The following is a 16,930-nucleotide window of genomic DNA, read 5'->3' on the forward strand; positions in this document are numbered from 1 at the left end:
GTTCAACATCACTCAGCATCATGGAAATACAAATCAAAACCAGTGAGTTACCACATCGTACCAGTCAGAATGGCTAAAATTAACAAGTCAGGAAATGACAGATGCTGGCGAGGATGCGGAGAAAGGGGAACCCTCCTCCACTGTTGGTGGGAATGCAAGCTGGTGCAACCACTCCGGAAAGAAAACAGTACAGAAGGTCCTCAAAAAGTTGAAAATAGAGCCACCTTATGACCCAACAATCGCATTACTGGGTATTTACCCTAAAGATACAAATGTAGTGATCCGAAGGGGCACGTGCACCGAGTGTTTATAGCAGCAATGTCCACAATAGCCAAACTATGGAAAGAGCCTAGATGTCCATCAGAGAAATGGATAAAGAAGATGTGGTGTATATATACACAATGGAATATTAGGCAGCCATCAAAAAAAAAAAGAAATCTTGCCATCTGCAACAACATGGATGGAACCAGAGGGTATTATGCTAAGTGAAATAAGTCAATCAGAGAAAGATAATTATTATATGATCTCGCTGATACGTAGAATTTGAGAAATAAGGCAGAGGATCATGGGGGAAGAGAGGAAAAAATGAAACAAGATGAAACCAGAGAGGGAGACAAACCACAAGAGACTCTCAATCTCAGGAAACAAACTGAGGGTTGCTGGAGGAGAGGAGGGTGGGAGGGTTGGGGTGGTGGGGTGGTGGACATTGGGGAGGGTATGTGCTATGCTGAGTGCTGTGAATTGTGTAAGACTGATGCATCACAGACGCGTACCCCTGAAACAAGTAATACATTATATGTTAACAAAAAAGAAAATAATTTTTTATGCAGTCTTCCTTTTCCATGAGGAGAAAACACAATTTCCTAGAATAAGCAAAACATCTCCACGTTCTGCTCTCAAATTAATTTTTCACACAGAGTCTGATAGTGTTATTATCATCTATAACCCGCACACACCTAAAACCACGCCACTGACACGGCATTTCCCAGTGTGCTCAGGCTCTGGTTCTGTAAGAATAAGGTCTTCTACAGCTCCCTCCTGAACAGTAAGCAGTGGTGTATTTAGGATTTCTTTCTGTCAAAAGAGAACACAGATTGAAACCTAACAGTTAAGTAATCACTATAGTCTCCCCCTTTTTTTCCCTGTCCCATCCTTACCTGCATGTTCTGCTTATAGAGTTTCCTATCAATCTGAGCTCTCAGACCCCAAACAGCTGGTCCCTTACGCCGGTTTAATACTTTGTAATGTACACCAGATTGGTCACAGATTCGACAACACAGGCCATCCAGGGCATCAACTTCCCTCATTAAATGCCCCTTGCCAATGCCACCAAAGGAAGGATTACAGGACATCTGACCTAAAGAGAACAGACATAAAATAAATATATGAGCATCCTGCATGTAGTGAGTATTTATATTTTATTTTTTAAAAAAGATTTTTCTTTTTAAATTTGACAGGCAGAGAGAGAGGAGGAAGCAGGCTCCCCGCTGAGCAGAGACACCCCCCCCCATGCGGGGCTTGATCCCAGGACCCTGGGATCATGACCTGAGCTGAAGGCAGAGGCTTTAACCCACTGAACCACCCAGGTGCCCCTTAAAAAAGATTTTTAAAAATTTATTTGTCAGAGAGAGAGCACAAGCAGGGGGAGCTTCAGGCAGAGGGAGAAACAGATTCCCCGCTGAGCAGGGACCCCGATGCGGAACTCGATCCCAGGACCCTGGGATCACGACCCGAACTAAAGGTGGACACCCATCTGACTGAGCCACCTAGGGATCCCCGTAGTGAGTGTTTAATAGGGAAATGTCTGTACAAGTGATCAGAATCATCTCATACAATACAAAATTAGAAAATCCCAATGGGATGCAAGAGTCATTCAGGGCATCTTGGAAGATAAACCACTGACTGTAGTTTCTTTTGAATCTTTTCCTTGACAAATATTTTTACTGGTTTATTAGGTTGCCTTTTCCTTTAAAATGTGGCTTTGAAATCTTTACTTCATGAAACCTTCCCCAAATCACGCATAAGTTTCCTGACACTGATTCAGACTGATTATGTCTTCCATAAATGCCATCTGCTGTTTTCTTTTTGCTTATTTTGTAAAAATAATTAAATTATAAGCTTCCTGAAAGTAGAAACCATATTTTATACCTTCTTCTTAAATTCCCCTAGTCTTTTTTTTTCTTAAAGGTTTTATTTATTTATTCGAAAGAGAGAGATCACAAGTAGGCAGAGAGGCAGGCAGAGAGAGAGGGGAAGCAGGCTCCCTGCTGAGCAGAGAGCCCAATACGGGGCTCGATCCCAGGACCCTGAGACCATGACCAAAGGCAGAGGCTTAACCCACTGAGCCACCCAGGTGCCCCCAATTCCCCTAGTCTTATTTGAAGGTCTAACTCATGTGGTTACCTCAAAGGTTTTTATGGGCGGTGGAAGGATAGGAAAGGGATATGTCAACATCTGTAGGTCCACTATAGTCATCATCAAACCCTCTGCAAGTTTTTACAGTCTCCATAAGGAGGCTGAATCATGTTGTGATTAGGAGCAAGTGAAAGGGATCTGGCTCAATTCTTAGATCTACCACTTACAAGGTCTGTCATTTTGGCAAGTTATTTAATTTTCTCTAACTCATTTCCCCTACTATAAAAACAGGAATGATAACTGCAGCAGCTTATGCCCCACCCCCTTCCTTTGATACAGAATCATAATTTTATTTAGGTAAACACTCCCCAATAAGGTTTGTGTTCAGGGAGTGTTATCTAAGCTCAGTAGGAATAAATCTTCATTGATCTAAGTAATCATGGTAATCCTGTTTCCACTTGCCACTCTCTGGATGAGGAATGGGAAATAAGTCATGAGAGGTGACCTATCGGGGAGAGGGTCTGTAGTAATGAATTGTTTTCCTCTTTAAAGAGATACAAGGAGGAAAAAAAAAAACCACCCTTCTTAGGCTGAAAGTTGTCATGTCTGGATGTGACACCTGGAACTATTATATAGCCATTTTCTAATCACGAGGATAGCTAGCCTGAATGGCACAATGGAGATATGGAAGGAATGAATTCTTGGACATTGTGAGTTGCTGAATTAACCAACCTTAAAAGTAATCTACCTGCAAATTTCTTATTAAAAAAATAAATTCTTGGGGCACCTGGGTGACTTAGTGGGTTAAAGCCTCTGCCTTCGGCTCAGGTCATGATCCCAGGGTCCTGGGATCGAGCCCCACATGGGGCTCTCTGCTCAGCGGGGAGCCTGCATCCCCCCCCCCCCCGCCGCCTGCCTCTGTGCCTACTTGTGATCTCTGTCTGTCAAATAAATAAATAAAATCTTTTAAAAAGTAAATAAATAAATAAATTCTGGGGGCACCTGGGTGGCTCAGCTGGTTAAGCTTGATTTCGGCTCAGGTCATGATCTCAGGGTCGTGAGACTAAACCCCACTATCAGGCTCTGTGCTCAGTAGGGAGTCTGCTTGAGATTCTCTCTCTTCCTCTGTCCCTTCTCCCATTCACTTTCTCTCTTTCTCTCTCAAAAAAGTAAATAAATTTATAAAAATAAATTCTCCTTTTTGTTTAAATTAATTAAATAATAAGGATTTGTTATTTGCAAATGAGAGTGTACACAAAGCAAGTGGCACAGTATCTGGCACAGAATAAGCAATGAGTAACATTTACTAATAATTGTTTTATTTCCCAGTGTAAAATATTTATCAGTGTATAATACTCTCTGCTTCTGATTTTCACTTTTTCAAAAATCACATAATTTCTTTGAATTGGCTTAAAAAATTTTTAATCATAAATAATTTTCCATGGCAACATTTAAAAATTTTATGACTTTCTCAAACATGTAAAATATTATTATTGACATAAGTAGTCCTACGAGTACCTTAGAAAAGTGCTCCATATACACATAAAATCGATAAACACAGTGAATATTTATCCTATCACTGAGTTTATATGAAAGCAATCAATTTGCATTCCTGAGTTGTTTTTTTTTTTTAAAGATTTTATTTATTTATTTGACAGAGAGAGATCACAAGTAGGCAGAGAGGCAGGCAGAGAGAGAGGAAGGGAAGCAGACTCCCTGCCGAGCAGTGAGCCCGATGAGGGGCTCGATCCCAGGACCCTGAGATCATGACCCAAGCCGAAGGCAGAGGCTTAACCCACTGAGCCACCCAGGTGCCCCCATTCCTGAGTTTCTAATTCAACATATTATTTCACATACAAATGTTAAGCTATTTCTTTTCTAAAGATTTATTTATTTGAGAGAGAAAGAGAGAGGGAGTGTGAGCAGGGCAGAGGGAGAGAATCTTTAAGAAGACTCCCCTCTGGGGCACCTGGGTGGCTCAGTTGGTTGGATGACTGCCTTCAGCTCAGGTCATGATCCTGAAGTCCCAGGATCGACTCCCACATCGGGCTCCCTGTTGGGCAGGGAGTCTGCTTCTCCTGCTGACCTCTCTCCTCTCATGCTCTCTCTCTCTCTCAAATAAATAAAATAAAATCTTTAAAAAATAAAAATAAAAAAGAAGACTCCCCTCTGAGTGCAGAGTCCCACGTGGGGGTCTATCCCACAACCCATGAGATCATGACCTGAGCTGAAACCAAGAGTCAGGTGCTTAACTGACTGAGCCATCCAGGTACCCCAAGGTTAAGCTATTTTGTTAAAGAATAAGAGAGAACAGTATAATGAACTGCCAGGTATCAACTCAGGTCCAATCTTACATCTGTTATAGTTCTACACACTTCCTTATCTTCCAGACATTTTATCAACTATAAATACTTCAGACAGGGGTACCTGGGTGGCTCAGTGCGTTAAAGCCTCTCTGCCTTCGCCTTAGGTCATGATCCCAGGGTCCTGGGATTGAGCCCCGGGGCTCTCTGCTTAGTGGGGAGCCTCCTTCCTTCTCTCTCTCTCTGCCTGCCTCTCTGCCTACTTGTGATCTCTCTCTCTCTGTCAAATAAATTTAAAAAAAAATTAAAAAAAATATTTCAGACAAGGACTTATTTGTTTAGGAAAAAAAACCCCACAATAACTTAATCAGACTTGAAATATCTGAATTTTTAATGAATAAGTAAACAAAACAGAAACTAGAAATGTGAAATGATATCACCAAGTAAGATTTTTTTCTAGTACTGCGTATTGCTCTTAAAGTAATCTTCTTCCAATCACTAGAGAGGATACATTTTATTTTATTTTTTATTTTTTTTTAAAGATTTTATTTATTTATTTGACAGACAGAGATCGCAAGTAGGCAGAGAGGCAGGCAGAGAGAGAGAGGGAGAAGCAGACTCCCTGCTGAGCGGAGAGCCCGATGCGGGGCTCGATCCCAGGACCCTGGGATCATGACCTGAGCTGAAGGCAGAGGCTTTAACCCACTGAGCCACCCAGACGCCCCGAGAGGATACATTTTAGATCAGAGCTCATAACTCAGTCATTTGCTGGTGATGTTCTGCTTGGTAAACACAAAGCTTTTGTTTTTTTAAAAAATATTTTTATTTATTTATTTGAAAGAGATACATAGAGACAGAGATAGCACAAGCACAGGGAGAGGCAGAGGAAGAGGGAGAAGCAAACTCCCTGCTGAGATGAGAACCCGACATGGGGCTCGATCCCAGGACCTGGAGATCATGATGTGGTCCAAAGGCAGATGCTTCACAGTCTGAGCCACCCAGGTGCCCCACATGAAGCTTTTGTTAAAAACAAACAAAAGAATGAATGAGGATATACTTTCCAGCTCACCACTGTTCCCATTATTCCATGTTGTTTTACACATTTATTTATTTTAAGATTTTATTTATTTATTTGCCAGAGAGAGAGAGAGAAATGTGTGCATGCAAGCAAGCACAAGCAAGGGAGCAGCAGGCAGAGAGAGAAGCAGGCTCCTGCCAAGCAGTGAGCCTGATGAGGGACTGGATCCCACCACCCTGGGATCATGACCTGAGCCAAAGGCAGATGCTTATCCCACTAAGCCACCCAGGTGCTCCAGCTTTATACATTTAAATTATGTATCTAGCTCCTAGAGCATCTAAAGCTGTGATCCTTTGTCTTAGATATTGCTACTCATCAAAATGACTTTAGTTGTTTTGTTTAAAAAAAAAAAGATTTTATTTATTAGTTTATTTGAGAGAGAGAGAGGAGGAAGCAGAGGGGGAGGGAGAGGGACACGCAGACTCCACACTGATCTTGGAGCCCAAGTATGTGGAGGTGGGGGGAGAGGAGCTCAATCCCACAACCAGAAGACCATGACCTGAGCCAAAACCAAGAGTCAGAAGCCCAACCGACTGAGCCTTCCAGGTACCCCAAAATGACTTGGTTTTTAATTCTCATTATAAATCAGTTAATTTTTAAAAATCTCTAATCCCACTAATAACCAACATTTATCTCAAACTTTCATCCCTAGAGATGAGTCTCCTTCACATAGGCGGGGGTTGGGAGGGACAAATTTTTGAAATTCTACCACTTCCTGTACCTCTAAACTAAACAACTTCTAGGTCCTTTACTGAATTACCATACATTATATACCTATTTATAAAACTTGTATTTGTAAAAGTCACATGCAAAGAAATCCTTGTCTTTTTAAATTGCTGAAAACTTATTCTCAAATATATTTATCAATGTTGAGCCCCTCTCCTTACGGGCAGAAAAGTTGAACATGCCACTTTTCTTTTGCTTAGCCTCAAGATTGATTTTTCTCCACATAGAACTCCAGGAAACTAGCCTTCATTCCCAATCATTTGAAGTTGGGATAAGAAAGTCTATTTGTCGGGGTGCCTGGGTGGCTCAGTGGGTTAAAGCCTCTGCCTTCAGCTTGGGTCATGATCCCAGGATCCTGGGATCAAGCCCCATGTGGTGCTCTCTGCTCAGCAGGGAGTCTGCTTCCTCCTCTCTCTCTGCCTGCCTCCTTGACTACTTGTGATCTGTGTCTGTCAAAAAAAAATAAAGTCTTTAAAAGAAAAAAAGAAAGAAAGAAAGTCTATTTGTCATCTGTATCCTTAGGTAAAGACTACTAACATCCCAAGTGTGGTACCAGTACTTGGTAATGCTAATGAAAATGTATAAATGAAAATGTATAAATTTTCCTAGGTGGCTCAGTGGGTTAAAGCCTCTGCCTTCAGCTCAGCTCATGATCCCAGAGTCCTGGGATCGAGCCCCGCATTGGGCTCCCTGCTCAGTGGGGAGCCTGCTTCCCCGCCCCCCCCCAAAAGTATAAATCAGTCCATTTTTCACTAAGCTAAAGAATTTAAGTTGGCTATGTAGAAAAGCTTATAAAATAGTTTAACCTCTGAACCACTTAATGGGTCAGGCACTGTTCCAGATGATTTGCTTGTATTTTCTGATTTAAATTTTATAGCAAACTGAAGTTGGTACTGTTCTTTCTATTTCATAAAGAAACTGAGGGTTAAATAAATTGTCCCTTGTCCAAGGTCACACAGCTAGAACTCTGTGAAGCCTGGATTAAAATACAGAATGTCTAACAATCTCTTTAATGGTGAATATTTTCCATGAAACACGTAGGTAATATGACACAGAATAAACAGGTGCACAAGGCTTTTCTTTTTCATTGTGAAATGTAAAAATAGTTGGCAAAAAAACCAAACAAACAAACATTATTTTCCAGGTTAGTAGAAAATAAAAGACTTTCTGCCTCTACCTTTATTATTAGCAGATGATAATGACTAAATCACAACAGGACAATTCTGCCTTTTGCATTCTTAGGTCAGTTCTAAGTGAAAGCTATCTTTCTGAGGCCATGTAGAAATATTTAAGATTCTCCAATATATTGAATTATCTTACAAATCAGATTTTTTTTTTAAAGATTTTATTTATTTATTTGACAGAGAGAAATCACAAGTAAGCAGAGAGGCAGGCAGAGAGAGAGGAGGAAGCAGGCTCCCCGCTGAGCAGAAAGCCCGATGTGGGGCTAGAACCCAGGACCTGGGATCATGACCTGAGCCGAAGGCAGCGGCTTAACCCACTGAGCCACCCAGGCGCCCCTACAAATCAGATTTTGATTCAAGAACAAAACTGTCATCCCCTAAGCTCATCTATTAGAGTTATTATTTCCTAAATGCATTTATTTAAAAAGAAAACACTGTATTTTATTGACTGAATTATATGAATATGGATTTTGGTAAGAATCCCTTTATCCCTCACAGAACTACATAACTTATATTTAATGACCATCTTAGTTCAATAATACAACACTTTCTTCATTAAAATTTTAAATTATTATTGAAAGGTAGTATCCAGTCTTTATTTCTTAAAATATAAACACTGAAATGTCTAATAAGCAAATTGTAATCTTTTGGGTAATCACATCACCCCCCCCAAAAAAAGAATCACTGTTAACAGTGTTTATTTCTCCACAGTTATGAGCTGAATGGGAATTTTTTTAAAGTACTTCAGTATCAAATATGTGATTTATTCACAATTTTTTAAAGACTTTATTTAACAGAGAGAGATCACAAGTAGGCAGAGGCAGGCAGAGAGAGGGGGAAGCAGGCTCCCCGCTGAGCAGAGAGCCCCATGTGGGATGGGGGAGGGGGCTGGATTCCAGCCTAAGATCATGACCTGAGCTGAAGGCAGAGGCCTAACCCACTGAGCCACCCAGGCGCCCAGTTTTATTCACAATTTTTGCAAAACAGTTAATATTTCTACTGTTCACTCTTAAGCAAAATGCAGGAGGGGAAAAAAAACACAGGCTTGCACGATTTACTCTGGAGGCCAAGAAAAACAAGGCTGTACCCACCTCGAGTCTAGCCCTGACATAAGTACAGCCATCTTGACAAAGCAAAAGCTGGCACCTTGCACCCCCTCTCCACCCGCTCCCCTCCCCTCAGTAGTAGATGTGAACAAATAGTTAACTTGTAAAAATCACAATCCTGCAAGACAGGAGTCTCCCTCGGTTTACAAATGTCCCAGTGCTAAGTCTCACTAACAAGGATGCTTGATAGGAGGAATGTGACATTCCACCAGGAAACTCCCAACTGTCTTCATGCTAGTGCCTCATTAGAGGGAAAAACAGCCTTGGCTTGATAGTAACCAGGCCTTATCCGGACAGTCTCCTTTACCCTGATAGTCCTTCTGAATATCCCCTTTGTTCTCACCCACCGCCAAGCCCACCTCTACTCTGCCTTTAAAAACACTGACTGTAATCTAGTTCGGGGTCCAAGTCCCTACTCCACTGCATCGGGTATACTTGGGCCCAAGCTTAAGCATGTCACTTCAGGGTCCAAGTCCCTACTCCACTGTGTCGGGTATACTTGGGCCCAAGCTTAAGCATGTCACCTCAGGGTCCAAGTCCCTACTCCGCTGTGTCAGGTATACTTGGACCCAAACTTAAGCTTGTCAAATAAACCCTTGTGTGATAACATCGGTGTTGGCTCCTGGGTGGTCTCTCAGACGCGAAAACTCGGGCACAACATTACAAGATGATGTTTTAGCTAGCACCTATTATGGTGCTAGAAAGAGGTGTTGCTTTAAATTATAGCCGTCCACCCATTGCCTATTAAGTGTGAAAAAAGCACTGCCAGTTCCTGATCACAAAATTAGGAAACAATCAAGTAGAGATATAGAATACAATAAAAGGTAGCATCGTTCTTCAAAGGGGCTTCATAAAATCTTGATAAAAACACAACAATTGTGGGTGCCTGGGTGACTCAGTCCTTGGGCATCTGCCTTGGCTGGGGTCATGATCCCAGGATCCTGGGATGGAGCCCTGCATTGGGCTCCCTGCTTGGCGGGAAGCCTGCTTTCCACTCCCCCTGCTGTGTTCCCTCTCTCCCTGTGTCTCTCTCTGTCAAATAAATAAAAATAAAATCTAAACAACACCAACAACAGAACCCACAACAATCGTTTAACAAATCATTCCTAATAAATGTTAATGTACTCTATTTCCAAAGCAACAAGCTAGTAAAGGGTAAACGACAAAAATGAAGTAAGAAACTATCAGCTTGTATTCTTAGTTTCCCTCTTTCCCAAACTGATTACTTCTGTCAGCAGCAGCACAATACATGGTCCACGGAACAGCCTAATACAGGGTTCTGGGTCAGGCCTACCTTATCTGTGAAACTCAAAAGGATAAAACCACAGACATTAGGATTCTCACTAGCCTTGGGGAAGAGGAGAGGCTCCCCGCATCAGCAACCGGGGAAGCGGTGAAGGCGCTTACTGGCAGCTTGCGACCTTCGCCAAGCTCCACGCTACCCGAGCTCCTTACCGATCGTGTCCACGCGATGGGTTAGTAGCAGAGTTCGGGAGCCGCACCGAGCAGCAGCGGCGGCTGCCTCGGTCCCGGCATGTCCTCCGCCAATGACTACCACGTCAAAGTTCGTACCCAGAGGCGCCGCGCTGTCACCGATGAAACGGGCCAACGAAAGGTGCTTTTTGGTGAAGGAAGCCGCGACACAGAGACCACAACCGCGCAGAGAAAACATAGCTGGAGAAAGTTAAGAGTCTGACCCTGAATCTGACGCAGGCTATTCGCAAAAATTCAGGGTAGGAGGGAAAGGCTTCAGGGCGCAGCCATCTTTACGCTGATGTCACAGCGTAGCAGTCTACGTCCAGCGTCAGCGCTGACGAGCTTTGGCGCGATTTTACTGGAGAAGTGAGACCGGGTAACTGTGCAGGTGGCACCGGTTGTGTAAACCTCCTTTCGTGGTTGGTGGAGGCTTTTGATTACATATGGCTGTGAACTGGTGGCTTCTACTTGGTCATTTTCTGTTCTTTTCGGCGATTGGCATCCCTAATCGCCAGTTGGTCACCTACAGACAATGATTTTGATCGCTTTGCCTTAAAAGATTCTTTGAATTTTCTGGTAAACTATCACAGGGATTACTGTTTGTTTATAAAGGCTAGCCTATGAATAGGAGGAGATTGGAAAGCAGTTAAAATACATTTGGAAAGCAGTTAAAGCAAAATAAATTGTTAAAATGAAAGATTGATTATGGCTAATTAGGGGAATGGAATGGTTGAAGATTAAATGTCCAGCCTTTGGAAATTGACATTTTTATTTATATTTATTTTTTTTAAGATTTTATTTATTTATTTGACAGACAGAAATTACAAGTAGGCAGAGAGGCAGGCTCCCTGCTGAGCAGAGAGCCCCATGCGGAGCTGGATCCCAGGACCCTGGGATCATGACCTGAGCCACCCAGGCGCCCCGGAAATTGACATTCTTAAAACCTTTCTTAGGAGACCTTTAATGGGTTAATGAAACAACCCACGTGACAGTTTTATTCTTCTGATTATTAAAATATATCAAATAGAAATAGAAAACTGTGAGACTTAAAGAAGCTATAACTTCCTCAGACGTTTTCATCCCCACCTCTGTAATCCTTGTCAGCATTTTGTTGCTAATGCTTCCTAATTTTTGTTTTTGTTTTTAAGGATTTTTATTTATTTGTCAGAGAGAGGGAGAACACAAGCAGGGGAGCAGCAGGCAGAGGGAGAGTGACAGAGGGAAAAAGCAGGCTCCCTGTTGAGTAAGGAGCCCAATGAGGGACTTAATCCTGGGACCTTGGAATTATGACCTGAGCCGAAGGCAGATGCTTAACCTACCGAGCCACCCAGGTATCCTGCCTCCTAATTTTTTTAATAGAAATACTCATGCTGCTAATATTTTGCAATTCTAACACTGTGATTATGTTATTTTTCAGTTTGACTTTTTTTTTTAAGATTTACTTATTTGAGATAGAAAAAGAGAATGTGTATGCATGGGGGGAGGGGCTGGGGGAAGAGGGAGAAAATTCTCAGGCAGACTTCCTGCTGAGTATGGAGTTGGACCTAGGAGATGGATCTCACAACTGAGATCATGACCTGAGTGAAACCAAGAGTTCCATGTGCAACCAACTGAGCCACTCAGGACCCCCACTTTGCTTATATTTTTTAAACAATGTATTTTTGACTCTATGCCATGTATATTGAAAGGTCCCCCAATAATGGGTCTGTGATTAAAGGAACGAGACTGATACGCTTGGCGCAAAATAAAGCTTTGCTTGACCTTCGCATTGTATCAGAGACTGATACAATGCGAAGGTCAAGCAAAGCTTTATTTTGCGCCAAGCCTTGAGAATCAAACCGACCGTTCGGGACTGCGCCTCTTACAGAGAGGGCGACCTCTCTCTGCCTTACAGACTAGCTTTTAAGGGCAAAGGCCATGTGGTTGGGCCTGGCCACGCACAGGTGGCCAATTAGATTGTAACACACAGAGAAAGCTGCGCAGTCATGCTAGGTTACACACGGGTGGCCAATTGAATTACAATTTACCCTAGTAGATATTTGAACTAGCCTATCACCTTGGTCCGAATTGATGCCCAAAGGGCACCCAAAGGGCGGGGCCCATACTCCTTGGTAGCTAGGGAGACAGTATGTGCCCCCGCCGATTGGATACCTCCACCTGGCCTGACCCACCCTTGTATTTGGGCTTTGTTACCTGGGACTGGTTTCCTGGGCTTGCTTTTAAGTAAGTCCCTGAAGGGGGGCAGGGTCAGTTTAAGTTTTACTGCATAAACAACAAAATCACTGTTTAACCCAAAATGGAATCCCTCTGGCTAAATAGGCCCTTACATATATATCAATATGTCACATTTTAACGATAATTTATTTAATCAAATCCCAATTACTGGACATCTGGATTGTTTCTAACTTTTTGATATTGTCATCATCCTTGTACATATATCTCTTTCTAAATTGGTGGGCCTCTTTCTATAAATTAAGATACTAGGCAAAAGGATTCCTCAATATTTATACTTTTGGTAATGGCTAAATTAGCCTTCTGAAAGCTTCATGTCAGGTTGCATTAATAGTGTAAGGCTATTTCATTATACTGTAGCCAGGACCGGAGTTTTAATTAAGTTTTAAATATAAATGTGAAGAAGATGGACATTTTATATGTGAATGCTTTTTTTTTCCATTTCACAGCCATTTCTTCTTCTTCTTCTTCTTCTTCTTCTTCTTCTTCTTCTTCTTCTTCTTCTTCTTCTTCTTCTTCTTAAAGATTCTATTCATTGGGGGCGCCTGGGTGGCTCAGTGGGTTAAAGCCTCTGCCTTCCACTCAGGTCATGATCCCAGGGTCCTGGGATCAAACCCCTGCATTGGGCTCTCCGCTCAGCAGGGAGCCTGCTTCCCTCTCACTCTCTGCTTGCCTCTCTGACTATTTGTGATCTCTGTCTGTCAAATAAATAAACTCTTAAAAAAAATAAAGATTCTATTTATTTATCTGACAGAGAGAGAGAGAGAGTTCACAAGGAGGCAGAGGGGCAGGCAGAGAGAGAGGGGGGGAAGCAGGCTCCCCGTTGAGCAGAGAGCCCAATAGGGGGCTTGATCCCAGGACCCTGAGATCATGACCTGAGCCACCCAGGCACCCCTCACAGCCACATCCAAGACATCAAGCTAATGGATTCTGGAAAACCAGAATTGGTTTTCCTCCTATTTTTTCTGGCTATTCCTTCTCAGTCATTTTTCTGGTGCCTCCTCCTTAAACACTGAGCTCAAACCCAAGGGCATAACAAAACCAATTCCCAAATCCCATCTTTAGGCCTCTATCTCCTGGGACCACCCCCAATACTAACTCTGTAGCAGTTTGGGTCCAGTCAGAAGTTAGAATCACATAGTAGGGCACCTGGGTGGCTCAGTCAGTTAAGGGTCTGCCTTAACCTCAGGTCATGATCTCAGAGTCACAGAATCAAGTCCCACATGGGCTCCCCACTCAGCAGGGAGTCTGCTTCTCCCTCTGACCTTTGCCCATTAATGCTTTCTTTCTCTCTCAAATAAATAAAATATTTTAAAAAGAGTATTACATCATAGTAGTTAATGTAAGAATAATTAACCATATTGAGGTATCTGGCTGGCTTAGTTGGTAGAGCCTGCAACTCTTGATCTGGGGTTGTGAGTTCAAGCCCCACACTGGGGGTGGAGGTTACTTAATTATTTCACTCTAAAATAAAGAAGAATACTTGTAATAAAAGAAATACCATATAAAGAAACTATATATGGTACGCTAGGGCTGAGAGAGAGTACCCAAGTAAGAATGAATTCAAAAGGGGTTCAGATCTCAAGTGCAGAAGGCCTTCAGAGAGTATGGGCTACATAACATAGAGGGCTTGCAGAAAGAGCAGCTGCTCTCTGTGGACCTCCTTGGCCATAGGCAGGCTGCATGCAAGGCTTGTAGAAGGATCAGCTTCTTGGTGTGTGACCTTCTGGACCACAGGCCAGGCAGGAATCTTGGTTTCTCTGTCTAGTAAGTTGTGGATGGGTTATGGCTGGGCCAAGGTGGCAAGTTCTCAGAGGGATCACTTTCCGGGCCTATAGCTGGGGTAGGCCCTACCAGATATTCTCACACCTACAAGTCTGACCTTTGCCCTGCAGTTCCCTTCCACTCTCTCCAGTATGTTGGAAATTGGCAGGAAACCTCTTCTTCCTACAGTGTCCTCCTATAACCTCTACTGAGAAAGGTTAACATAGTGGGCACTTTAAAAGAGAACTGCTTAAAGGAATTCTGTTTTTTATCAGACAGCATTTACCAAGGGGTGTACTAAGTCCTTGTTTGAGAAGCAATAAGTTGATAACAGACACATTTCAAACTTCACAAGCTCCAGCCACACGTGCTGTTGTTTGAACAACTAGGCACAGTCTACCCTTGGGTTCTACCCTTTTCCTTTGTATCTACTTTTCCCTGAGATTGGTTTGCTTGAGAACAAGCCTGACTACAATATAGTCCTCCTTCCATTTTACAAAAGAAATATACAGATTTCTCACATCACATTTAGAACTAGGGGTCATTGCCATGGGGTGTTTAAAAAAAAACAAACACCAAAAACAAACCAAACCAACCAACCAACCAAACTAAAAACACCTTTGTATCAAAGAGGATATATCAAAATATTGGTTTTAAGAAAACCTTTTTAAAAGAGTAATCAAGGCATGTTGTCCATTGACAGAGTAATGGCTGTCAAAATGTCCTATATACTTTCAGTAGAAATAACTAGTCTTAAAAAGGAAGGCTGATGGCGCCTGGGTGGCTCAGTCATTTGGACAGCTGACTCTTGATTTTAGCTCAAATCATGATCTCAGGATCTTGGGATTAATCCCTAAGACGGGCTCAGCACTTGCTGAGGAGTTGGCTTGAGGATTCTCTCTCTCTCTCCCATCCCCTGCCCAACTCCACCCCCATGTTTTCTCTCTCTCTAACAAATAAATAAATCTTTTTTTTTTTTAATTTTTTTTATTTTTTTCAGCATAACAGTATTCATTATTTTTGCACCACACCCAGTGCTCCATGCAATCCGTGCCCTCTACAATACCCACCACCTGGTGCCCCCAACCTCCCACCCCCCACCCCTTCAAAATTCTCAGATCGTTTTTCAGAGTCCATAGTCTCTCATGGTTCACCTCCCCTTCCAATTTCCCTCAACTCCCTTCTCCTCTCCAACTCCCCTTGTCCTCCATGCTACAAATAAATAAATCTTAAAAAAAAAAAAAAAAAGGCTGACATATGCTACAATATGGATAAACCCTGAGGACATTATCTCAAGAGAAATAAGCTAGTCACAAAAGGACAAATACTGTATGATTCCACTTACATGAGGTACCTAGAGAAGTCAGATTCATAGAGACAGAAAGTAGCAGGTGGTTGCCAAGGGAGAGGGCAGGAATGGGGAGTTATTGTTTAATGGGTAGAGTTTCAGTTTTACAAAGTGAAGAGTTGGGGAGATGGATGGTAGTGATGGGTTGCATAACAATATTAATGTATTTAATGTCACTGAATTGTACACATAAAAATGGTTAGGATGATTTTTTTTTTAAAAAGTAATCAAACTCTTCTAAAGCCAGGGGTTTTCTAATATGTATTTCTATAAAGGGATTGGTTTAGAAATAGATATTTGAAAGCCTATGTGGAGAACTCTGTATCGCAAGGGCCAAAACAGCATAAATTATTTAAACGTAAGTGCCATTTTTGGATGGGCTTTTGAGAACCAATGGCTAAAACTAACAAATAAGAACTTCTACACAGGGAAGCCTGGGTGGCTTCTGCCTTTGGCTCAGGTCATGATTCCAGGTTCCTGGTACTGAGTCCCCCACTGGACTCCCTGCTGAGCAAGGAGCCTGCCTCTCCCTCTGCCTGCTGCTCCCCTGCTTGTGAGCTCTATCTTTCTCTCTCTCTGACAAATAAGTATAATTTTTTTTAAATCTTAAAAAAAAAAATAGAACTTGGACACAATTTAAGACTCTATTGCTTTTACAAAGTCAAATAAAATGAAATATTTATTCCAATTGCAGTCAGTCCTCATTTCATTTCCATTTTGTAAAAGTTGGACAGTTTCTATTTCATTAATTTAAAAAGTACCCTTACTTAAACTCACACTGAAAAAGTTTCTCTATCAGGGTGCCTGTGTGGCTCAGCCAGTTAAACATTTGTCTTAGGCTCAGGTAATGGTCTCAGGGTCCTGGGGTTGACCCCTGCATGGCGGAGGCTTGGGGGTGGGGGTGGGGGTGAGGGTTGGGGTGCCCCTGCTCAGCAGGGAGTCCGCTTCTCCGTCTCCCTCTGCCCCTCCCCCTGCTCCTTCTCTCTCTCTCTCTCTCAAATAAATAAATAAAATCTTAAAAAAAGAAAAAGTTTCTCCGTTGACTTCAATGTGGGAGAAGCTCTCTAGTTTCCCCAAATTCTTTTAGGCCTAATGCCAGCAAATCTGTCAAGCTTTCAAAGCACCTTGAGGGTGTTTTCTGAGACCCTCTGGTTGCGTTCAGTGTGCTTCCCGACCCGGCGACTCGTGAGCAATGGAGGGTGAGAAACTTAGCATCTCTCCCGGCACCGTGGGCGGCCCGCCCCTTGGTGGCCTGGCCCGGCTCCCCGTGACCTCCCAGCGTTCAGTTTGGGCGCCTGCTCTCAGGCCGCGGTCCCTGCGTTCCCGCCAGTTATTTAAGTTTCATTTCCCGCTGCGAC

The 16,930-nt window shown here is 42.6% G+C and overlaps 1 protein-coding gene across 1 annotated transcript in view; it reads right to left on the reverse strand.

Moving 5' to 3' along the window:
* MTO1 (mitochondrial tRNA translation optimization 1) overlaps positions 1–10,526 on the reverse strand; it is a 30,904-nt gene extending 20,378 nt beyond the window's left edge. Inside the window, exons 1-3 of the mRNA XM_047732951.1 lie at positions 10,208–10,526; positions 1,158–1,357; positions 957–1,074 (exon numbers count right to left, since the gene is read on the reverse strand). Coding sequence (XP_047588907.1) covers positions 957–1,074; positions 1,158–1,357; positions 10,208–10,424 — 535 coding nt within the window. The 5' untranslated portion in view covers positions 10,425–10,526. The remainder of the gene's footprint in view (positions 1–956; positions 1,075–1,157; positions 1,358–10,207) is intronic.
* Between the last annotated feature and the right edge of the window lie 6,404 nt (positions 10,527–16,930).

This window comes from Lutra lutra, chromosome 6 (genome assembly GCF_902655055.1).
Source record: "Lutra lutra chromosome 6, mLutLut1.2, whole genome shotgun sequence".
Taxonomy (NCBI): domain Eukaryota; kingdom Metazoa; phylum Chordata; class Mammalia; order Carnivora; family Mustelidae; genus Lutra; species Lutra lutra.